The sequence below is a fragment of the Bombina bombina genome, chromosome 5, assembly GCF_027579735.1.
Source record: "Bombina bombina isolate aBomBom1 chromosome 5, aBomBom1.pri, whole genome shotgun sequence".
In the NCBI taxonomy this organism is placed as follows: domain Eukaryota; kingdom Metazoa; phylum Chordata; class Amphibia; order Anura; family Bombinatoridae; genus Bombina; species Bombina bombina.
The window spans coordinates 76,092,266-76,117,488 of record NC_069503.1 but is presented as its reverse complement, the minus strand read 5'-3'; the positions used below and the strand labels follow the sequence as shown (position 1 = coordinate 76,117,488).

The 25,223-nt window shown below is 41.1% G+C and overlaps 2 protein-coding genes across 2 annotated transcripts; one reads left to right on the top strand and one right to left on the bottom strand.

The window, feature by feature from the left end:
- Window positions 1-3,410: 3,410 nt before the first annotated feature.
- LOC128659906 (gastrula zinc finger protein XlCGF26.1-like) lies at window positions 3,411-9,458 on the bottom strand. The gene is made up of 2 exons (XM_053713495.1): window positions 9,399-9,458; window positions 3,411-7,742 (listed from the first exon to the last, which is right to left on the bottom strand). Exon 2 carries the CDS (start codon window positions 7,429-7,431, stop codon window positions 6,091-6,093), a length of 1,341 nt encoding a protein of 446 aa, XP_053569470.1. The 5' UTR covers window positions 7,432-7,742; window positions 9,399-9,458; the 3' UTR covers window positions 3,411-6,090.
- Window positions 9,459-21,676: 12,218 nt separating this feature from the next.
- LOC128659215 (serine/threonine-protein kinase PAK 4-like) lies at window positions 21,677-24,108 on the top strand. Its single transcript, XM_053712893.1, has one exon. The coding sequence runs from the start codon at window positions 21,695-21,697 to the stop codon at window positions 23,651-23,653; it is 1,959 nt and encodes a 652-aa protein (XP_053568868.1). The 5' UTR covers window positions 21,677-21,694; the 3' UTR covers window positions 23,654-24,108.
- Window positions 24,109-25,223: the final 1,115 nt, after the last annotated feature.

Here is a 25,223-nt window from a genome sequence, read left to right as displayed (position 1 = left end):
GGTGGCTGACTAAATACTTTTTTGCCCCACTGTATGAATGGATATGCTACGTCCGCACCTCCACTAATCTGTATTATTTCTTCACTAGCCGTGTTAGCATCTTTGTTTTGTCTGCCTGATGCACATTTCGCCTCGCCTTTGACAAAGCTGAGGCGAAATTTACATCAGGTGGGAGTAACCTGGTGTAAGCTATACCGGAGTATGTGTGAAAAATATTTCACATATAGTAATTTTTTTAATCCATATTTGATTGGGATTTTTTTAGAGCATTAATTATAAGTGTGGGGTCTGAGGGGAGTGGAAATAGGTATTGGTTTGGGACCGTGTCCCCATTTAATTTATAGTATCTCCTACACTTGGGAACTGGTGTTCCCTGTTTGTGCTATTTAATGTATTTCATTAGCAATTAATCCTTTTAGTGTACATTACATACAGGTTTCAACTTCTTTCTTTCTGATCTCTGTTATTTACGGATTGTTTTATTTTATGACTTAATAAAAGTTATTTTTTAATAGGTTTTTGCTGTAATTTTTCCTACCTACATAACAAGCAAATGTGCTCTACAGGGTGCTTCTTTCTTTCCTCATTCATACATTCATTCACTGACACTGAGCACCCTCCACACATTCTTGTGTGGATTTACATTTGAAATACTGCTTCACACAATTTATTTTTCTCATTAACACATAATCATTAGTTGATTCTTAAAGTTAGATACCAGCTGATGTATCCTGTAAGTAATAACTCAGCGTTTCTGCTATCTTTAGGTCTAAAGGTAGATTTATCGCTGACAGGACAACAGAACAAATAGGAATCCCAAAATATGCTAAAATGTATATATAGTTCCCCTTTGACCTGCATAATCCGCATTCTGCACATACCTGTCACTGACTTATTCTCTGGCGACTAGCATTTATGTGATTATGGAATGCGATTTTTTTCCCACACAGAAGGCATATCTGCCTATTACTATTTTTCTTTGTATTAGCTTATATGGATATGATATAAAGTGTTAATATTTAATATTCATGAACATACGGCCCAGCAATGCAGTGTTTACATCTTAGTGCCCACTACAAGTAAGGAATAACCACCTGTCTTACATGTGTATATATTTATTTAGGGGTAATGTCTGTGTCCATTTGTGTAATTCTAATTGGACAAATTAATATGTTTCATTTTGGGATAGATTTTGTCGATTTATACATTACCTGACTTTGCCACTTTCTAATATACTTCCACATTGGCTAATAATCACATATATTCTGATCCAAAATGGCTTACCTATGATATAATCTGGTTATGAATTCCCTATCATATTTCTTATGTTTATTCACCCATTCTGTATAAAAATGTGGATGAGCTTGCGTTCACATTGCACTGCATTTAAAATACAAGCGTACAATTGCGTGCACTGGTATTACGAGTGGAGCGCAAATATGACACTTGCGGAAGAGCAAATTTGCACTCCACTCGTAATCTAACTTATCATTATTTCTTGACTCATTTAAGTGTCAGCGCTTGGGCTTTGTTTTGGGTGACTGTCAACTATTTTAATTTAGAGTGACTAGGTCTTCACTTTTCAGTACAGCTGGAATAAAGTACCATTAGAAAGGACAGATAGTGTAAGGGGATGCACTGACTAATGGGATATGGATAACTCTGTCCTGATAATTAAACTTCACTGCAAAATGAATTATGCACCATTTTTTATTATTATTTTTTACATATATATATTTAAATAGATGTTTTTAGTTGGCTCTTGGTCCTTATGATGGTGCTTACAATGAATTATGTCATGCTTGTGATAAATATAGAATACATCTTTCACCTTTATGTTTATGGCTGATGTCTATTTGATCTACTTGTTATGCCCCCCTCATACCCCTGAATGTTGATTAATCATTATTTCCTCTCTAATTCTTATCTACATATGAATAATAAGTAAAGATTCCAGGAAATAGGAAAGCTGAAACTATGCTGGGAGAAATCTACATTGTGTAAAATGTATAAAAATACTCACTCTCTAACCTCATATGTCCCCTGACTCATCTCTTTCTCCCCCCACCCCCTTTCCCCTGTCTCCGCCTCTTTTTATGTTTTTACTTATTTTTCTTATTTGAAAGAAATAAAAAACAGACAATACATGAACAGTAAACATACAGATTAACCTACTTTGAGAGTAAGTTAAATTAAAAACAGAACAAGCAATTATAATACAATTTCATTATAACAATTACAATATTATCATATCTATATTTTCTTCATACATTGTCTTTAGAAAGAAGGTTAGCCTATCTATTTATATTCATAGGTTACCCTCACTTAAAAGGAAGGACGAGGAAAAAGACAAAAGGAAAAATAAGAGAAAAAAAATAGAGGGGGGTAGGAAACTACATTTTTCATGCTGTAGGGATTTTATTAGAAAGAATCCAAAAAGACATTAGCTCTTATTTCCTTAAGTGATGTGTCATTTGAAGTTGTATATTCAGTGGAAAAGATTCAATCACCTTCAACCACTTATTCTGTAAATGTAATTATTTCCTCCCCTATGTAAATCAAACTTACATCTCCTAACACTGGCATATTAATAAACAACACTGTGGTGCTTTGATGGTGAATGGTTGTGTAAACTGGTCAGTATGAGGAAAGATCTGTATATTCCTGTGTGGTGTTTGGATTCTATCACATTGATATGAGAGAAACTGAGGTGCACATATATAGAGGAACAAAGGACAGCAGGAGAGCACTTAAAATATGGAGGTTTTATAATTTAGAAAGTATTATTTTGCAATAGGGACCTTTTTTTGCCTCTTCTATTAAAAGAGTTTGTCCTCTTTAGGATATATATTTTTTTTCTTAGTAATCTCCATTTTGGTTTTATTAGATTCATATTTTTATTTCTTTGCTCATCCGTAATAATGAAAAAGACAACATACTATCATCTATTGTACCGCAGCTGTGATGTCAGATACAAGTGGTCACACAGTCCACAAGTGCTTAAAGGGATTTTTATTGTTTTAAACGTTAGATAATCCCCCCACCACATATTCCTCAGCCCTGCACAAAACCCATCATAGTTATACCAACATACTTTTTACCACTGTGATTACCTTGTATCTAAGCCTCTGCAGACTTCCCCCTGATCACATGACTGTGACTATTTAAAATATATTGAGTTGCATTTAGTACTGTGTTGTGCTAACTCTTAAATAACTTCCCGGGCGTGAACACATTGTTATTTATATGGCCCACATAAACTATCAGTCTCCTATTGTTAAAGGAAATACAATAGCATTTGACCAAGATGCTGTCAACAGAACCCTCAAAACAGGCAGAAATTTAAAGGTTTAAGTGTTATAAAGTATATTAATCTAACAATGCCGGCTGGGCAATGGGCAGCAAAGGAGTTATCCATCATTTTTTTATTAGGTTCATCTCAGGGCATACAGGCATTAATTAGCTGTCAGTAGAAAATAATACAGTGCAGAAAAATAAAATGACAAAGCTTACAACCAGAATACATCAAGGAAATTGAACAGTACATGTCTACATGACAGAGTAAACATTTTAGTAAAATATTATTTGCCAAGTAAACGTGAAACCTGCTTAATGACTTATGAGGTCACTCTTGGACCTCCCATGGACTTATAGGATATAAGGCTGTAGCAGGAAATGCAAAACAAAAGGACACCACTTTTGGGTCCCAAAGGGTGAACCTTGTTTTATGTTTTTTTTGCCTATATTAATATAAGGTCACTTTTGGACCTTCAAACTCTAGCAGAACACGATAACAATTGATATATATAGTAACTTTGGATCAGATAAAAAGTTAAATGAAGCTCTGATCATGACTAAGATAGGAAGTGAGTTACTAATTTTAAAGCTGTGTAACTTATTCAGTGATTTGAGGCATTTTGACAAAACATGCTTCTCAGAACTAGGATAAGATATCATAACACAGCATAGGCATAACAGAACAATGTCCGGTGGGTTAACATGAATTATTGTGGATGTTAGTAGAACAGAAGGTACAATAACCATGATACATGTTTAGCCTATGACATATGCATAATTCTAGCTAAAATAAGATGGCTGATTAAGGAGTCAACTATGGAAATGGCGTACTGTCCCGGCCGCTGGCAGCTCCACCTCCAACAACATGTGTATACTTGAATAGAGGCCATCAGTAACATGCTCTTTCATTGTAGAGAAAGGCAGATATCAGAATTATGTTTTGGAAGGTAGTTGCCCATAGCTAACATGTTAACTCATCCCTTGTGGAATGTAGGGTTAAAATGTAGATATGGTACATTATTATCCTGGTAATTATCAGTTCCAACATTAAACCATAAGTTTAGCTCAAAGAATAAATAAAAAAAGAGGGGTGGTAAACATTTTCATATTATACAGTCATGGTGTTGACCTATCTTAGTGAGAGTGTCAAAATTCCAAATCCTTTTGTACTACTGGGGCTACAATTTATGGAGCATGTGCTAATCTTTACTTTCAGGTGAAAACTTCCTTAATAAAGGGCTAGCATTGCAGCAAAATAAACAGTGAGAGAATGTGTCATAGAAACATCACAGAGATAAATAATAGCACACCATATTGAACATTTGTTCAATACATATTTATAAGGTAGCTTTTGTTGCTTGTCTGCATACTAAAAACCAGGCATACAGCAAGCTATCATTAAGGTCCCAGAGTACAGATCCCTGAAGAGTATCAATTCAGCAGTATTTCAGTCCCAGTGGAACATCATGTATTAGAGTAGATATAATAAATGTAAGAGTCTCACGGATAAGTAGAGGCTTGATGGGCACTTAGTATAAATATGCTCCAGCCCACTCCCATGCGACTCAACAAACTGATCTGTTTGTGCAAAAATAAAAAAGGCACTCCAGAGGGAGCCTAGGGGCAATATATCGTCAGGAAGCATGAAGTGAACAGTCCCACAGTCAAACGGAGACACTGCAGGTTGGAAAAGATGCATTAACCCAGACACTACTCTCTCTGTGTGTTCTTTAGGCTCAGCTGCTGTGGGGTGCATCATCAGTGGAGAAAAACCCATTTCCCCGAAACTGACTTGTAATCCTGAGCTCAATAGAACAGCGCTGCTATCATCTAGTAGGCTTTGCAGGAATGTAGGGCCACTCTCCACAGAAAGATACTGTAGGAGCCTCTTAACTACTTGGTTCTCATATACAGGGTTAGATGCAGCACAAACTCCCTGGGGGCCCATTGTATAATCCATGTTGGCCCAACAAGGAATTTAACTATGTAAGCCATTTTTTTAGTCCTCGGTAACAGAAGTGGCATCATCATCCAAAAGTTCAGTTATCCCCTGATCGCTTCCTCTCAATTGGGAATATGGGTCTATCCGCCCACTTGTTCCAACTCAGGATCGTTGTCTGTACTACAGTCATGTAGAGGCGACTTAATTATGATCTCTTGATGCAGCAAGATTAATGATATGTCGTGCTCTAGGGTCTCAAAATACTCGGTAATCAACTGTGATATGGAAGTTTCCCATATATCAACTGCCTCTATAGTAGTCACTTCCTATGTTACGACCGTTAGAGGTTGCAGCGTATATCCTATAATTAGGCATAGGACATTACTTGAATAGCGCTTGAAAAGATCAGTAGAAAAATTTTATAGCAGCATAGGAGTTGCTCATACCCTGTATTATTATTTGCGGTTGGGGTAGAGATCCTCTACGAGGGTTGCCACAGGCCTTAATGCTTCAGATTAGTTTTCTGGTGTGGAACTGCAAATTTTTGGTATCAAAGAGTTCAGCAGAATCTGCAGAATCCTATCGGCAATGTGTACAAATAAGATGGCTTCATACACAACTGATATGTGGCGCATTATCAGTTTTCCACATGCAGCAACCAATTTTGCTACCACTTAAGGTGCCACCTGAAGAAACCTCTTTAGGATAATTTTTAAAAGCTCTTCACAATGTGCACATAAATTTTATTTTTTAAGTAAATATTTGGTGTTTTGTGATACCTTTTTCCACTTTCTAAACTTGTGTAAGGTTTCTTCCCTTGTGAATCCTTTCATGAGTTTTCAGATGATCATTTAGTCTAAAGCATTTTCCACAGTCTGCACACGTGAAAGATTTTTCTCTGTGTGAATCCTTTCATGAGTGTTTAGATGATGCTTGTTTCTAAAACCTTTTCCACACACTGTACACGTGAAAAGGATTTTCCCTGTGTGACTCCTTTCATGATTTCTCAGAGAAGTCTTTTCTGTAAAACCTTTTCCACACTCTGTACACGTGAAAGGCTTTTCCCCTGTGTGAATCCTTTCATGATTTTTCAGATAATCAAATCGTATAAAACATTTTCCACACTCTGTACATGTAAAAGGCTTTTCTCCTGTGTGAATCCTTTCATGAGTTTTCAGTTTACTTTTTAGTGTAAAACATTTTCCACACTCTGTACATGTGAAAGGCTTTACTCCTTTGTGACTCTTTTCGTGATTTCTCAGGGTAGTCTTTTCTCTAAAACCTTTTCCACACTCTGTACATGTGAAAGGCTTTTCCCCTGTGTGAATCCTTTCATGAGTTTTCAGATAATCAATTCGTATAAAACCTTTTCCACACTCTGTACATATGAAAGGCTTTTCCCCTGTGTGAATCCTTTCATGAGTTTTCAGATAATCAATTCGTGTAAAACATTTTCCACACTCTGTACATGTGAAAGGCTTTTCTCCTGTGTGAATCCTTTCATGAGTTTTCAGCTTACTCTTTAGTGTAAAACATTTTCCACACTCTGTACATGTGAAAGGCGTTTCTTCTGTGTGAATCCTTTCATGATTTTTCAGATTACTCATATGTGTAAAACTTTTTCCACACTCTGTACATGTGAAAGGTTTTTCTCCTGTGTGACTCCTTTCATGCGTTTTCAGATTATCAGATCGTGTAAAACTTTTTCCACACTCTGTACATGGGAAAGGTTTTTCCCCTGTATGGATCTTTTCATGAGATTTGAGACATCCCTTGGATGTGAAATATTTTCCACACTCATTACATGTGAAAGTTTTCTCCCCTGTGTGGATCTTTTCATGAGATATGAGATTTCCCTTGGATGTGAAACATCTCCCACACTCATTACATGTGAAAGGTTTCTCCCCCGTATGGGTCTTTTTGTGATACTTAAGGTTTCCTTTAGATGTGAAACATCTCCCACATTCTGTACACATGTGAGATTGAACAACTGTGTGAAGTGTGTGGTGTTCATGGAGATGCAAATTACATGTGAAGCTTTTCTCACATGCTGTACATTTGAATGGTTCCTCCTTTGTATGAATCATTTGGTTTGACTTAAGACTTTTCTCTTCTTTTAAATGTTTTGAAAACCCAGTAAATGTTTGTGGTTTATCTTCTGGGATAATCATTTCACTAGATAAGGCATACATGTTGTCCTCTTCTTTGATGACTAAATTACTCTCTGTGCATAATGATTGCTGCCCTGTTCCTTCCAATTCACCATATCCTTTAAATATCTGCTATGATTTCCCCAATGTTTGTGTATAGTCAATAGTGTCTAAGACTTTTGGATTCTGCGATATCAAACTGATACTTCCTGTAGTGAGGGATGGATATGAACTATTCAAGTGTTTGTCTACATAAAAATAAATGGAATAAATAAAAATAAGAAAGTTTATTCTTTATAATGGAATCCATCTAAAATGTCTTCAGTTTTGTGTTCATTTTTAAAATGATTAACCTGTAAATCACAAATTAAAACATAATTAGACAAAGAATGTAAATATATCTACATCACAATAAACTAAACCACTGATTACTAATTAAAACAATTTAAGGGTCCCATTAAACAATGAACAATGTTCTCAGCAAGGGAAACAGTACATCTGTATTCTGGTCAAGCGAGGTGGAATCCACCATTCTCATTTAACACTGCACAAGCTAATGCACATAAATCCCTGCCAAGCTCATACTCAACCAGTTGGGTGAGAACATGTCGTCTTAATCATCAAGGACTAATAATCAGTGTGAGATGTTTTGAGATGGTACTAAACAGTGATCTATTGATACTTCTTAGCTTGCTTTATTAGTTTTAATAATACTCCCTGTTAAATTAAACACACTAATCAGTGGTGGTTCTGGGGTGGGGAACACTCAATGGTGGAGTTTTGGGTGTTACACACATGGTAACAAGGTATGCGTAAGTGTAGTTATGGGTGTTCCATGAGCTGGGTCGAAGGTAGAGTTGTAAGCATTCTGAGAGCAGGTGTTGACACAAATGTAATTATAAAAGAGGCAGGTATAAATATAATAGTTTATATTTGTTTAATGAGTGATCTATTCTATTTTCCCAGTAATTAAAGTCAGCATAAAAACATAGTTTATGCTTACCAGATCATTTTATTTCCTTCTTTATAAGGAAAGTCCACGGCATCATTCCTTACTGTTAGGAAATACTGAACCTGGCCACCAGGAGGAGGCAAAGACACCCCAGTCAAAGGATTAAATACCTCTCCCACTTCCCCCATCCCCCAGTCATTCTATTGAGGGAACAAGGAACAGTAGGAGAAATATCAGGGTATAAATAGTGCCAGAAGAAAAATATAACTTAGAGGGCTGCCCATCGGAGAACATGGGCGGGGGCGTGGACTCTCCTTATACAGAAGGAAATTAAATTATCTGATAGCACTGAGAATTAGACAAGATTTGAAAGAAGATTTAAGGCAAGCTAAATATTTTCATTCAAAAAATCTTTTGCACTTAACATTCTGCTATGTTTTCATGAATGCTTTTCCTTTTAACAGTCTCATGTTTATTCCACAGGCATGTTCACATGTTCATACCTTACCCTTCTCCACATGCAATTTATATTGGCCTCTCTCTCCTTACCTTAGCTCTCATGAACTACTTTCTATTTTAAAATCAATGAACTGCACCCCCTCACAAAAATACCCCCACTGCTATAAATCTCATTCTCATCTACTCTTACTTTCCATCTTGCTGCTATTAGCATCAGGCGACATCTCTCCAAATCCTGGGCCCACCCTCATTCCCACCATTACCCAATCACGCACTCCTTATAGAAACTTTAATAAAAGCAACACACATAACCTCATTTTCATCCAATGCATCCCATATGCACACACTCCTTTCACCTGCACACTATGGAATGCTCACTCTGTCTGCAACAAACTTACAGCTATTCATGACCTGTTTATATCAAATGCTTTAACCCTTTTAGCAATTACCAAAACCTGGCTATCTCCTTCTGACACTGTTCCCATTGCTGCTCTCACACACAGTAGTCTTCACTTTAGCCATACCCCTAGGCCAGGTAAGAAACATGTTGGTGGTGTTGGAATCCTGCTCTCCCCCTCCTGCACTTATCAATACATACCTCCAATCCCATCTTTCTCATTCTCCTCCTTTGAAGTCCACTGTATTCGCCTGTTCTCCCCCTTCTTCCTCAAAGTGGCATATAATCGCCCTCCTGGACCGACCTCCCATTTCCTTGACAACTTCGCCGCTTGGCTTCCTCACTTTCTCTCATCAAATATACCAACCCTAATTATTGGGTACTTCAACATTCCCATTGATAACCCATCTGCCCCTGTTGCCTCTAAACTTCTTTCACTCACATCCTCCTTCGGTCTCTCACAATCCACCCTATTCCCGACTCACTGTGATGGACACGCCATCGACCTGGTATTTTCCTACCTCTGCTCTATATCTGACACCACTTGTCACCCTTTTCCCATTTCAGACCATCACTTGGTCACCTATAATATTAATGCAACTGCTAAACCCTCTTCTCCATCCCACCCCCGTACATGTAACGTTTCGGGATCCATTCCGTTAATCATGCATAGATACAACAGGTGTGTGCACATGCTTTATAGGGAAACACATTAACCCTTTAATGACATTTAAGCATTACTTGTATTATAGCATCACCTAGTGGATGCTATAATACAGTGGCCAAAAACCCCTATTTTCTATACAGTACCTAAGGTACATAAGAGCCTTGAGAAACCCCCAGGTCGGCCTATTGTGGCAGGAGTGAATTCTGTTTTCACTAACATTGCCACATATTTGGATAAATTACTTCAGCCAGAAGTGTTAAAATTAACTTCATACATCAGGGATACTAGTGACTTTTTAAATAAAGTGAATAATCTATCTGTCCAGAACACTAAATACATACTATTTACCCTTGATGTATGCAGTTTATACACTGTCATTAACCATGAAAGTGGCATTGAATCCAGTATGTGCACTTTAAAAAACGCTGGCATTTATACCACCCCGCAATTATATTTTGTGGAAGAGCTTTTGAGATTAGTGTTATATCACAATTATTTCCTCTTTGCTGATGATTGGTATGAGCAGGTCAGGGGAACTGCTATGGGGTCCAATGTCGCCCCATCATACGCCAACCTCTTTATGGGACAAATTGAAGAAAAATTTGTATATGAGAATACTTTGTTTAAACTCTATGGAGCAGCCTGGTGGCGCTTCATAGATGACGTGTTTGGCGTGTGGTGGGGTGACATTGGATCCCTTGTATCCTTTGTTGAACAACTTAATAACTCTGTTAATGGGGTTAAGTATACCCTATCACATAGTGAGGAAAAAATTGTTTTTCTAGATACTGTTGTATATAGGAACACTGATGGTCTATTAAATGTAGATCTACATAAGAAACCCACTGACAGAAACACCCTATTGTCATTTGATAGCTATCACCCAGATAGACTGAAAAATTCATTACCTCGTAGCCAAATGTTAAGGGTTAAAAGGATAGTAACTGACAAAACATTGGTAGAGCTGAGGTTAAATGAAATGGCTACAAGATTCAAGGAAAGGGGTTATCCAGCCCCTTTAGTTAACACAGAAAAAGAGAGAATTTTAAAAGAAGAAGTAACCTTTAATAAGAATAGAAAGGATAAAAATCAGCGTATGGTATGTGTTACACAATTCAACCCTTACAGCAAGGAGATTTCTAGAATTGTTAATAAGCATTGGAATGTCCTTAAAAATTGTAATCCTGAAATTACAGCATTTAAAGAAATCCCCATGATGGCATATAAAAGAGTGCCTAACTTAAAGGATAGGTTAGTGAGGAGTGATATAGGATCCAGTAAAGCCCAGAAGCAAACATATATCACTTCTAAAAACACAGGCACATTCCCATGTTTAGGGTGTGCCAGTTGCAATGCTGTCATTAAAGGTAAAGAATTTCTTCATCCATTAACAGGGAAAAAGTTTAAAATTAAGGAACATTATACATGTGACTCATCCTTCGTAATTTATCTCATTAAGTGCCCATGCTCGAAGATCTATTTGGGGGAGACGACCAGAAAAGTAAGAGATAGGATGAGTCAGCACAGATCCAATATACGCTGTAAGGATATGAATGCTCCTGTTGCTTGTCATTTTATAGAAGCAGGCCATAGTATTAGCCAGCTCAGATGGCAAGTCATTGATGGTATAGGAAGACTCCGCAGAGGAGGAAACAGGGAACAGGTATTAAAGCAAAAGGAATCCTTTTGGATTCATAGGTTAAATTCAATGGTTCCCCTAGGTTTAAATAGGGAACTTGATTTTTCTGTGTTCCTGTAAATTGTGGCATCTGTTCTATGTAAGTATTGTTTTTAATACAATCAATGGGTTAAGTGCACTCAGTTTTGTCTTTATAAAAGTTAAAAGCATCAAAATAAATAGTTGTAATTAATAAAATGTAATGATTTTCATTCTCCACTAGGTGATGCTATAATACAAGTAATGCTTAAATGTCATTAAAGGGTTAATGTGTTTCCCTATAAAGCATGTGCACACACCTGTTGTATCTATGCATGATTAAGGGAATGGATCCCGAAACGTTGCATGTTTTAATGTTTGTACCAGAATAAACCTCTTTTCATTTATTTGGTGCTGTGGACACTCTTTTTGTTGGAATACTGAGAGGAAGGCAGTCTCCTCTACCCCACCGGTCACCACTAACCCTGAGTTGAAAAAAGGAATTTGGGAACTTAAGGTGCTGTTTGTGCATTGTTTTGTACCCCCGTACATGTAGAAATACACATGCTGTGGATCCGCTCCAATTTTTAAAAATCATTCAAGATCTCCTCCCTCACACTTCCACTATAACCTGCCCTGATCTCGCTACAGCCCACTATAACAAAATTCTCTACTCTGCATTAGACACACTTGTTACAGCCCTTGCATGCATAGCAAACACGCTATTTGCAAAAATGCTCCCATACTGCTGAGCGTGTCTGGAGGAAAACTCACTCTGAACCTGATTTCATACACTATAAGTTTATTCTTCGTTCATAAAATTTTGCCCTTCACTTAGCCAAGCAAACCTACTTCTCTCATATCTACTCTTTCATCAAACACTAAATGACTCTTCTCCACTTTTAACTCTCTCCTCTACCCACCTGATCCACCCCCCATCTGTCTTTAGTGCTCAAGACCTGGCAGACTACTTTTTAAACAAAACACGTACTATTCAAAGCAACATCCCAATATCAACCTGCAATATTCCAACAGGCCCAGTTACTCCCTCTACCAACCTCTGCATCTTCCATCCAGCCAGAAGTTTCTTCCTTACTATCTCCCTCATGCCTCACTACCTGCCCGTTCGACCCTATCCCTTCCCATTTAATACCCTCCCTGTCTTCCACCCTCACTCCTGCTCTTACTCACATATTCAACCTCTCTCTCTCTACCGGCTCATTCCCATCTTCTTTCAAACATACAAAAGTCACTACCATACTAAAAAAAACCCTCCCTTGACCCTAGTTCTCCTGAAAGCTACTGTCCCATATCACTGCTTCCACTAACATTAAAACTCCTTGAAAAACTAGTTTACAATCGCCTAACCCACTTGTCTGTGTTATTTGCCGGTGACTCCAGCTCTCCTATGCCTCTGTCTGTTGGAGTACCTCAAGGTTCTGTTCTGGGTCCTCTACTCTTCTACATCTATACTTCTTCGCTGGGTAAACTTATCAACAGTTATGGCTTCAAATATCACCTCTATGCTGATTACACCCAAATCTACCTCTCCACCTTTGCTTTCTCTCCCTCTGTCCTTTCTCATGTCAGCGACTGTTTATCTGGTATTTCTTCCTGGATGGCCTCTCACCACCTAAAGATTAACATGTCCAAGACTGAGTTCCTTCTTATCTCCCCCTCAAGCTCTACGCCGACTTCTGACTTCTCTATCCCTGTTGACAGCATCGCCATTTCCCCATCGCCCCAAGTCCGCTGCCTCGGAGTTACACTTGACTCAAATCTATACTTCATCCCCCATATAAAATCACTTTCTACATCCTGCCGTAACCATCTACGCAATATTTCCAAGATTCGCCCTTTTCTGAGCGCTGACACCACCAACCAAACAATCCACTCCCTTGTTATTTCCTGATTTGACTACTGCAATAACCTACTGGCCTTCCTCTTTCCAGCCTCTCCCCCCTTCAATCCATCCTAAATGCCTTTTTCAGGCTGATCCACCTTTCCTGTCGCTCTGTATCTGCTGCACCTCTCTTCGAGTCCCTTCATTGGCTTTCCATTCTAAAGCAGAATTATATTAAAAATTCTCACTCTTACATACAAAGCTCTCACCAACACCACTCCCCTTTACCTATCCTCTCTAATAAACAAGTATACTCCAGCCCGCCCACTAAGATCCAACAATGACCTGCTCCTTGCATCTGCGACTATAACCTTCTCTCATGCTAGACTGCAGAACTTCTGTCGTGCAGCACCTACCCTCTGGAACACTCTCCCTCATGATGTCAGGCTTTGCCCTAATCTTTCTTCCTTTAAATGTACCCTGAAGACTTTTCTGTTCAGGGAAGCCTACCACCCAACTCAATAATAAATTAATTTCACTTACCTAACATGTCCCTCATCTAACGCTCTGTATTAACATCTTTCTCAATCTTGCAGTCTCAACCTACCTACCCTTCTAGATTGTAAGTTCCCATGGGAATAGGGCCCTCAATCCCTCCTGTATGTGTTTGTAAATTTTGTCCTGTCTCTTACAAGTCTTATACTGTTTTATTTAAATGAATTGTATCCATGGACAGCGCTGCAGAACATGTTGGAGCTTCATAAATAAAGTATAATAATAAATAATTAATATAAGGAGAGTCCACTGCATCATTCCTTACTGTTGGGAAACTTATACCCAAGCTCTAGAGGACACTGAATGATAACGGGAGCGACAAAAAGAGACGGACCCTAATCTGAGGGCACCACAGCCTGCAAAACCTTTCTCCTGAAAGCTGCTTCAGCTGAAGCAAAAAAAATGTGTAGAATTTAGAAAAAAGTATGTAAGGAGGACCAGGTAGCTGCCTTACAAATCTGATCCATAGAGGCCTCATTCTTAAAAGTCCAAGAGGAAGCCACTGCTCTAGTAGAATGAGCCGTAATTCTCTGAGGAGGTTTATGTCTCGCTGTCTCATAAGCAAAGCGTATAACACCCCTTAACCAAAAAGATAAGGAAGTCAAAGAGACCTTCTGACTCTTACGCTTCCCATAATAGACAACAAATAAGGAAGAAGTTTGAATAAAATCCTTAGTATCCTGAAGATAGAACTTCAAGGTGGGAACCATGTCCAAATTATGAAGCAAACGTTCCGTTGAAGGAGGAGGTTTGGGACACAAGGAAGGAACCATAATCTCTTGATTGATGTTGCGGTCTGACATGACCTTGGGAAGAAAACCTAACTTACATCAGATAAGGAGGCTCACATTGGAAGGCAACAATCTCAGATACTCTGAGCACAGAAGCAATAGCCAGGACAACAATTTAATGTCAATTTCATGCATAGGGGCCGATTTATCAAGCTCCATATGGGATGCCCCTTGTTTGAAACAGAAGTTATGAAGCAGTAGTCTAAAGATCACTGCTCCATAACTTGTCTGCCTGCTCTGAGGCCGCGAACAGAAATCAACCTGATCAAATACGATCGGGTTGATTGACACCCCCTGCTAGCGGCCACAAATCTGCAGGGGGCGGCTTTGCACCAGCAGTTCACAAGAACTGCTGGTGCAAAGATAAATGCTGACAGCGTATGCTGGTGGCATTTATTTAAGCGCGGCAGACATGATACGCTACATCCTATCAGGTCTGCTCGCACATTAATAAATATACCCCCAAGGCTCAAATGGAGCCTATTGCAAAACCTTAAGAACAAGATTTAGGGGGGGGTGGAGTTTGCAGCTGAGCTGAGCAGACGTGCAGAGAAGGAGCTCTGCCTGATATAAGCTGTTAGCAAGTTATTTCTACCTTTTAAAAAAGTTAAACAAAGCTAAAATCTCTACATATTCGCTGGGTTAGCTGTTGTGCCATCCCTGGGACTCCTCAAAATCCGATTTTGGGAAACCAAGACAGAGCTGCGTCGTGCCTCACAGGAGAACCAGAGTTTCCTTCAGGAAAAGACCGCGGCTGCGGCCTACACCGGAGGTCTCAAGCTGCAGCGGCCAGATCCCTAACAGCAGCAAAAATCTTCAGATAGCTGTATGGAGGTGCTGGAATCTAACACAGGCCAAATTTACAGCAACAGACCACAGAATTGTCCCCAGACGGATGGGCATTAGATTGTGACTGTGAGTACCATTCATCACATAATTACACCAGGGGCAGCCCCCTATAAACAAATAGCCTTTGCTCACAGCCCATTTCTCATAAAAACAGAAATAAAGCCCACTGGGTTCCTGCTTTTTTATTTGACACGTGGAGCACAGAGTGGCGTGAAAGGTAGCCATTTTCCCATTACCACGCAGAAATTGAACTGCACTTTATTTTCTGGTCATTACAGATCTGGATGATGCACATTTACTAGGTGTTTTATTCCGTAATCTCTGCAGCTCCTAACATCCTGCATTATACAGCTTGGCTTTACATTGACTTTACTCCTCAGCTAGAGAATTGCTCACAGAGAAGAGATTGGGAAAGGGAACACTTACTTCCTAAATGTTTGACACCCCTGCTGACTATTGCCACATGTAATACAAGATGAGATGAACCCATAACCTGTAGGGAGGAGGGGGCTCATAGGTCCCTTGACCCCATCCTATTACACTGACCCATCTATTAAGCTTGGTTAAACCCTGCTTATTTAACCAACAACCTGTTTGGTCACGCTAGTTATTCTTAGACTCTGCATTCATGGCGCAGCCTAATAAAAACAGAATTTATGCTTACCTGATAAATTACTTTCTCCAACGGTGTGTCCGGTCCACGGCGTCATCCATAACTTGTGGGAATATTCTCTTCCCCAACAGGAAATGGCAAAGAGCACAGCAAAAGCTGTCCATATAGTCCCTCCTAGGCTCCGCCCACCCCAGTCATTCGACCGACGGACAGGAGAAAAAAACAGGAGAAACCATAAGGTGCCGTGGTGACTGTAGTTAAAGAAAGAAATTCATCAAACCTGATTAAAAAACCAGGGCGGGCCGTGGACCGGACACACCGTTGGAGAAAGTACTTTATCAGGTAAGCATAAATTCTGTTTTCTCCAACATTGGTGTGTCCGGTCCACGGCGTCATCCATAACTTGTGGGAACCAATACCAAAGCTTTAGGACACGGATGAAGGGAGGGAGCCAATCAGGTTACCTAAACAGAAGGCACCACGGCTTGCAAAACCTTTCTCCCAAAAATAGCCTCCGAAGAAGCAAAAGTATCAAATTTGTAGAATTTGGCAAAAGTGTGCAGGGAAGACCAAGTCGCTGCCTTACATATCTGATCAACAGAAGTCTCATTCTTGAAGGCCCATGTGGAAGCCACAGCCCTAGTAGAGTGAGCTGTGATGCGTTCAAGAGGCTGCCGTCCGGCAGTCTCGTAAGCCATTCGGATGATGCTTTTCAGCCAAAAGGAAAGAGAGGTAGCAGTAGCTTTTTGACCTCTCCTCTTGCCAGAATAAACGACAAACAGAGAAGACGTTTGTCTGAAATCCTTTGTTGCTTCTAAATAGAACTTTAAAGCACGAACTACATCTAAATTGTGTAACAAACGTTCCTTCTTTGAAACTGGATTCGGACACAAAGAAGGCACAACTATTTCCTGGTTAATATTCTTGTTGGAAACAACCTTTGGAAGGAAACCAGGTTTAGTACGCAAAACAACCTTATCTGAATGGAACACCAGATAGGGCGGATTACACTGCAAAGCAGATAACTCAGAAACTCTTCTAGCAGAAGAAATAGCAACCAAAAACAGAACTTTCCAAGATAACATCTTGATATCTATGGAATGTAGAGGTTCAAACGGAACCCCTTGAAGAACTGAAAGAACTAAATTCAGACTCCAGGGAGGAGTCAAAGGTCTGTAAACAGGCTTGATCCTGACCAAAGCCTGAACAAAAGCTTGAACATCAGGCACAGCTGCCAGTCGTTTGTGTAACAAGACAGATAAAGCAGAAATCTGTCCCTTTAGAGAACTCGCTGATAATCCCTTATCCAAACCTTCTTGGAGAAAGGAAAGGATCCTAGGAATTTTGATCTTACTCCATGAGAATCCCTTGGATTCACACCAACAGATATATCTTTTCCATATTTTATGGTAAATTTTTCTAGTTACAGGTTTTCTGGCTTGTACCAGAGTATCTATTACAGAATCCGAAAACCCACGCTTCGATAAAATCAAGCGTTCAATTTCCAAGCCGTCAGCTGGAGGGAAACTAGATTTGGATGTTCGAATGGACCTTGTACTAGAAGATCCTGTCTCAAAGGTAGCTTCCATGGTGGAGCCGATGACATATTCACCAGGTCTGCATACCAAGTCCTGCGTGGCCACGCAGGAGCTATCAAGATCACTGAGGCCCTCTCCTGCTTGATCCTGGCTACCAGCCTGGGAATGAGAGGAAACGGTGGAAACACATAAGCTAGGTTGAAGGTCCAAGGCGCTACTAATGCATCCACTAGAGTCGCCTTGGGATCCCTGGATCTGGACCCGTAGCAAGGAACCTTGAAGTTCTGACGAGACGCCATCAGATCCATGTCTGGAATGCCCCATAATTGAGTCAACTGGGCAAATATCTCCGGGTGGAGTTCCCACTCCCCCGGATGGAATGTCTGACGACTCAGATAATCCGCCTCCCAGTTTTCCACTCCTGGGATGTGGATCGCAGATAGGTGGCAGGAGTGATCCTCCGCCCATTTTATGATTTTGGTCACTTCTCTCATCGCCAAGGAACTCCTTGTTCCCCCCTGATGGTTGATGTAAGCAACAGTCGTCATGTTGTCTGATTGGAATCTTATGAATCTGGCCTTTGCTAGTTGAGGCCAAGCCCTGAGAGTATTGAATATCGCTCTCAGTTCCAGAATGTTTATCGGGAGAAGAGACTCTTCCCGAGACCATAGCCCCTGAGCTTTCAGGGAGTCCCAGACCGCGCCCCAGCCCACTAGACTGGCGTCGGTCGTGACGATGACCCACTCTGGTCTGCGGAAGCTCATTCCCTGGGACAGGTGATCCTGGGTTAGCCACCAACGGAGTGAGTCTCTGGTCTTCTGATCTACTTGAATCACTGGAGACAAGTCTGTATAGTCCCCATTCCACTGTTTCAGCATGCACAGTTGTAATGGTCTTAGATGAATTCACGCAAAAGGAACTATGTCCATTGCTGCAACCATCAACCCTACTACTTCCATGCACTGAGCTATGGAAGGTCGTGGAACAGAGTGAAGAACTTGACAAGCGTTTAGAAGTTTTGACTTTCTGACATCTGTCAGGAAAATCTTCATTTCTAAAGAATCTATTATTGTCCCCAAGAAAGCAACTCTTGTCGACGGAGACAGGGAACTTTTTTCTATGTTCACTTTCCATCCGTGAGATCTGAGAAAGGCCAGAACGATGTCTGTGTGAGCCTTTGCCTCTGAAAGAGACGACGCTTGTATCAGAATGTCGTCCAAGTAAGGTGCCACTGCAATGCCCCTTGGTCTAAGAACCGCTAGAAGGGACCCGAGTACCTTTGTGAAAATCCTTGGAGCAGTGGCTAGCCCGAATGGGCGAACCTTAGGAACTGATGATGATCTTTGTGGATAGGAATATGTAGATACGCATCCTTTAGATCCACGGTAGTCATAAATTGACCCTCCTGGATTGTAGGTAAAATCGTTCGAATAGTTTCCATTTTGAACGATGGCACTCTGAGAAATTTGTTTAGGATCTTTAAATCCAGAATTGGTCTGAAAGTTCCCTCTTTTTTGGGAACTACAAACAGATTTGAGTAAAACCCCATTCCTTGTTCCACGGTTGGAACTGGGTGTATCACTCACTGGGTGTATCACTCATTTTTAACAGGTCTTCTACACAATGTAAGAATGCCTGTCTCTTTATTTGGTTTGAAGATAAGTGAGACATGTGGAACCTTCCCCTTGGGGGTACTTCCTTGAATTCCAGAAGATAACCCTGAGAAACTATTTCTAGTGCCCAGGGATCCTGAACATCTCTTGCCCAAGCCTGAGCGAAGAGAGAGAGTCTGCCCCCTACTAGATCCGGTCCCGGATCGGGGGCTACTCCTTCATGCTGTTTTGGTAGCAGCAGCAGGCTTCTTGGCCTGCTTACCCTTGTTCCAGCCTTGCATCGGTTTCCAAGCTGGTTTGGTTTGTGAAGCATTACCCTCTTGTCTAGAGGCTGCAGAGTTGGAGGCCTGTCCGTTCCTGAAATTGCGAAAGGAACGAAAATTAGACTTATTCTTGGCCTTGAAAGGCCTATCTTGTGGGAGGGCGTGGCCCTTACCCCCAGTGATGTCTGAGATAATCTCTTTCAATTCTGGCCCAAAAAGGGTTTTACCCTTGAAAGGGATATTAAGCAATTTTGTCTTGGAAGATACATCCACTGACCAAGACTTTAGCCAGAGCGCTCTGCGCGCCACAATTGCAAACCCTGAATTTTTCGCCGCTAATCTAGCTAACTGCAAAGCGGCATCTAAAATAAAGGAATTAGCTAACTTAAGTGCGTGAATTCTGTCCATAACCTCCTCATACGGAGTCTCTCTACTAAGCGACTTTTCTAGTTCTTCGAACCAGAACCACGCTGCTGTAGTGACAGGAATAATGCACGAAATAGGTTGCAGGAGGTAACCTTGCTGTACAAAAATCTTTTTAAGCAAACCCTCCAATTTTTTATCCATAGGATCTTTGAAAGCACAATTATCCTCAATAGGAATAGTAGTGCGCTTGGCTAGTGTAGAAACTGCCCCCTCGACCTTAGGGACTGTCTGCCATAAGTCCCTTCTGGGGTCGACCATAGGAAATAATTTCTTAAATATAGGAGGGGGGACAAAAGGTATGCCGGGCTTCTCCCACTCCTTATTCACTATGTCCGCCACCCGCTTGGGTATAGGAAAAGTGTTGGGGTGCACCGGAACCTCTAGGAACTTGTCCATCTTGCACAATTTTTCTGGAATGACCAGGTTGTCACAATCATCCAGAGTAGATAGCACCTCCTTAAGCAGTGCGCGGAGATGCTCTAATTTAAATTTAAATGTCACAACATCAGGTTCTGCCTGTTGAGAAATTCTACCTGAATCAGAAATTTCCCCATCTGACAAAACCTCCCTCATGGCCACTTCAGATTGGTGTGAGGGTATGACAGAGCAATTATCATCAGCGCCCTCCTGCTCTACAGTGTTTAAAACAGAGCAATCGCGCTTTCTCTGAAATGCAGGCATTTTGGATAAAATATTTGCTATGGAGTTATCCATTACTGCCGTCAATTGTTGCATAGTAACAAGCATTGGCGCGCTAGAAGTACTAGGGGTCTCCTGCGTGGGCAAAACTGGTGTAGACACAGAAGGAGATGATGTAGAACTAGGTCTACTCCCTTCATCTGATGAATCATCTTGGGCAACTTTACTATCTGTGGCAGTACTGTCCTTACTTTGTTTGGACGCTATGCTATGCAATTATCACACAATTTTGAAGGGGGAGACACATTGGCTTCCATACATACAGAACATAGTTTATCTGAAGGCACAGACATGTTAAACAGGCTTAAACTTGTCAATAAAATACAAAAACCGTTTTAAAACAAAACCGTTACTGTCTCTTTAAATTTTAAACAGGGCACACTTTATTACTGAATATGTGAAAAACTATGAAGGAATTGTTCAAATTTAACCAAATTTTCACCACAGTGTCTTAAAGCATTCAAAGCATTGCACCCCAAATTTCAGACCTTTAACCCTTAAAATGAGGAAACCGGAGCCGTTTACAGTTTTAACCCCTCTACAGTCCCAGCTACAGCATTTGCTGCGACTTTACCAAACCCAGGGGGGTATACGATACCAAATGAAGCCTTCTAGGAACATTTTCAACTACTTTCAGACCCACACACATGCAGCTGCATGTCCTGCTCTCAAAAGTAACTGCGCAGTAATGGCGCGAAAATGAGGCTCTGCCTACTACAGAGAAGGTCCTTCCTGACTGGGAAGGTGTCTAACCAGTGCCTGACGTAAAAAAACGTTCCCCAGACCAGAAGAGTGTGAGGGCGAGAGAGGCACGGGAGTGAGATGAAAGACCCATTTAGTAGATAAAGGTAAAGTCAGCAGGATGCATCAAGTGATTACATGTGACCACCGGGGGCAGGAAGCACAGACTCTAAGACCACAGGCTGATTGCTGCATCCTTGTCTGTAAGGAAGGGTGCAGTTTTGTTAGGTGCGCTAACAGCCATGTTTGCAAAGAAAAAGAAACGCGTTGAGATCTCTGCCCCGTCAAATTTTGAGCACCGGGTACACACTGGATTTGATGAGCAAGAGCAGAAATTCACCGGCCTCCCTCGGCAATGGCAGAGCCTGATCGAGGAGTCGGCTAAGAGGCCCAAACCTCTGGTGGACCCAGCATGCATCACTGCAATTAGACACGCCCCTCAGAAGACCATCGTACGTGGAAACAAGTTATCTCGAGATGGGTCTCTGGCGTGGCTCCTTGACGAGTTTGATAACATGTCTGTGTGCCGCTCCAACTCCTTGCGCAAGGACAGCCCTCCATCTTATCCCCGGGATGACAGATTGCCACAGGAGAATGGAGTGAGTGATCGGCGAATAAGACATTCACACGATGACGTGGGAAGAGGATCTGAAAGAATAAGGCAGGAGCATCACCATGGAAAGGAACGGCCAAGGGAACAACAGAGAGTAGCTCCTCAACAACCTCGGGGGCAGGAACCAAGCAACAAGCACCGCCCTCCCCCACCAGACTACCCTAAATCCCATGAACACAGAGCTTCTCGTACTCATGAAAGAGTTGATGTGAGGAAGGAGAACCTGGAAATTAACCGGGAGTACAGTGAACCTGCTGATCGTGTTGTTAGAAGGGAGAAAGGAGAAGAGAAGAGACCAAAATCCTCTTACACAGGGGGTGAGGGCAGCCCGCAGTCACCCAGAGATAAGCGGCCACTGTCAGGCCCCAATATCAGGACTCCAAGCAACCCTCCTAGTGAGGGATCAGGGAAACCTACACAGCAGGCAGGACGACCGTTCAACACCTACCCAAGGGCAGACACAGATCCCAACAGAGGGGGCTCCAACCAGGAATCTCGCACCACAGTACCACTCGACCAGAAAATCCCAGCTGGCAAAGTTTCATCTAGGCAGCAGCAAGGCCAGACTAAGCCCAAACCTCCTGAGAAACCTCTTCCCTCTGGCCTTTCTCCTCACAGCTCAGACCCTCAGCTTTCAAGACCCGCACAGTCCCAACCACCACCTCCACCCGCTCAACCTCGCTCACCACAAAGAGAACCTCAGTGGGTGTCTCACGAGCAGTTTCGGGCAGCTTTGCAGATGGTGGTGGATCCTGGTGACCCAAGGACATACTTGGACAACTTCATCAAGATTGGGGAAGGTTCAACAGGCATTGTGTGCATTGCTTCTGTCAAAAGCACGGGGAAGTTAGTGGCTGTGAAAAAGATGGACCTGCGCAAGCAACAGAGGAGGGAGCTGCTCTTCAATGAGGTGGTGATAATGAGGGATTACCAGCATGAGAATGTGGTGGAGATGTACAACAGTTACCTAGTGGGTGATGAGCTCTGGGTCGTCATGGAGTTTCTGGAAGGTGGAGCCCTAACTGACATTGTCACTCATACTAGAATGAACGAAGAACAAATAGCGGCCGTCTGTGTGTCTGTACTTAAAGCACTCTCTGTCCTACATGCACAAGGCGTCATCCATCGTGATATTAAGAGCGATTCCATTCTGCTTACACATGATGGCCGGGTAAAGCTTTCAGACTTTGGATTTTGTGCACAAGTCAACAAGGAAGTACCACGTCGTAAGTCTCTGGTTGGGACTCCCTACTGGATGGCTCCTGAACTGATCTCAAGGTTACCTTATGGACCAGAGGTGGACATATGGTCTCTGGGCATTATGGTGATAGAGATGGTGGATGGAGAACCCCCTTATTTTAACGAACCCCCACTGAAAGCAATGAAAATGATTTGGGATAATTTACCCCCTAAACTGAAAAATGCACAGAAGGTTTCCCCATTGCTAAAGGGGTTTCTGGATCGGCTCTTGGTGAGGGAACCTGGCCAACGAGCCCCAGCTAATGAGCTTCTGAAACATCCTTTCCTAGGGAAGGCCGGCCCACCCTCTTGCATCGTTCCTCTGATGAGACAGAATAGAATGAGATGAGGAGTTGGGAGATGTCAGACCAAAGACTGACCTTATTTTGGGGGGCAGGGAGATGAATGTGTCAGCCAAACCCACCTCAATGTTGTTCCAGGAAACCTGGGTAAAAACTACTAAATCATTACTCTTCCAACATAAACTTCTAGATCAGCACCAATCACAACCCTATTTGATCTTTTTATAAGTTGCAGTTAATCTCCCTCCCTAGGAGCATTAAGATGGTAAGACCGACACTGTCTCACCTGCCTTAGAGTGCTCAGGTAATTTATTTGGTAAGGAAACATGAACAGTATGGCCTTATCATGGGAATAAGAAGATACCAAGACAAAACTCAAAATTCATCTCCAACGGGAATGTTTGCACATTGTGTTTAACTAAACTTGGATAATTTTTGTTCTCTGGAGAGCACTTGGATAAACACAAAATATGCACATGTTTATATGAAAATCTGGGAGAATACACTGGAAAACAAACATCAGAACTTAATGCTTTTTCCAGGAATGGCTGGAATGTGAGTACTAGACTGAGGTGACCGCTAACCACGTGAATCTTATTTTTTCATCTCCAGTCAGTCATCACATGGAGCAGCATATGAGCCAGCATTTTAGTGTAGTTAGGCAGGAACTTGTTTTACAAGTTTCTTCATTTAATGCCAGCTCATACAGATTTCTTTATTATTATTATTTTTTTATTATTGGGGAGAGGTAGAAACCTGGCTATGATTGACCTCTTTTGTTCTCTATGTTCTCCAAAACACTGTCCAGCTTCATCTAAGAAGCATAGCCAGCTTTGCCTGAAACTTTCAGAGCCATTTATATAAGGCTATCCTGTTAGTGCACTTAGGACACATGTCAGGTTAGTCGTCTTATCTGTAGGACTGGATGATAGTGTTACTTTACCCCAATGTGTCTGTTGATGCCCCTGAAAATGATATGAAGATTTGAATGTTGCACTGAAACTCACTGGAAACACAAGTATCGGCCTGTGATATATCAGCCCTAGATGCTAGAAGGAATCTCTTCTATTTAATACATTCAAGACCCCTGGTATTAAACAAAACCCTACTGGTTAATGCCCATCTTTATTCTGCACTTTTCTCACCAAATTACAAAACCGTAATCAGATTAAAAAATTATAATATTCCTTACTAAGTTTGTATCCCACCCCAGCAGGGCGGCTATGTGTACCACTGCCTATAACTAGGGATATTTTGTTATTTTCAGGTCAAAAGTCACCCCCTTCTTGTCATTTTAGCATTTCTTCTGTGACTATACAGTTTTATCTCATTTTGTTTTAATTGTAGTTTGTAATTCAAAATTGTCACAAAACTACAGTGACTGCAACGTGTTTGTGGGAAGAATGATATCTAAAAGGTTTGAGTCCATGTTAAAAAAAGAAAAAAAACTATTGGAATGTGCTAGCACACGTTTAGGGCCTATTTGAAAATCTACATTAAAAAAACTGGATATTCAGGGGCGAACATTGTATGAAACAATAAGTGTAGCCAAGAAAAGCTGTATTTCTCACATTTTGTGATGAATTGTATTTTTGCAATACTAAGCACTGAAATAGT

What these genes read in the sequence shown, in the direction of transcription:
- LOC128659906 (XM_053713495.1), bottom strand. Translation starts at nt 7,431, where the DNA reads ATGTATGCCTTATCTAGTGAAATGATTATCCCAGAAGATAAACCACAA.
- LOC128659215 (XM_053712893.1), top strand. Translation starts at nt 21,695, where the DNA reads ATGTTTGCAAAGAAAAAGAAACGCGTTGAGATCTCTGCCCCGTCAAAT.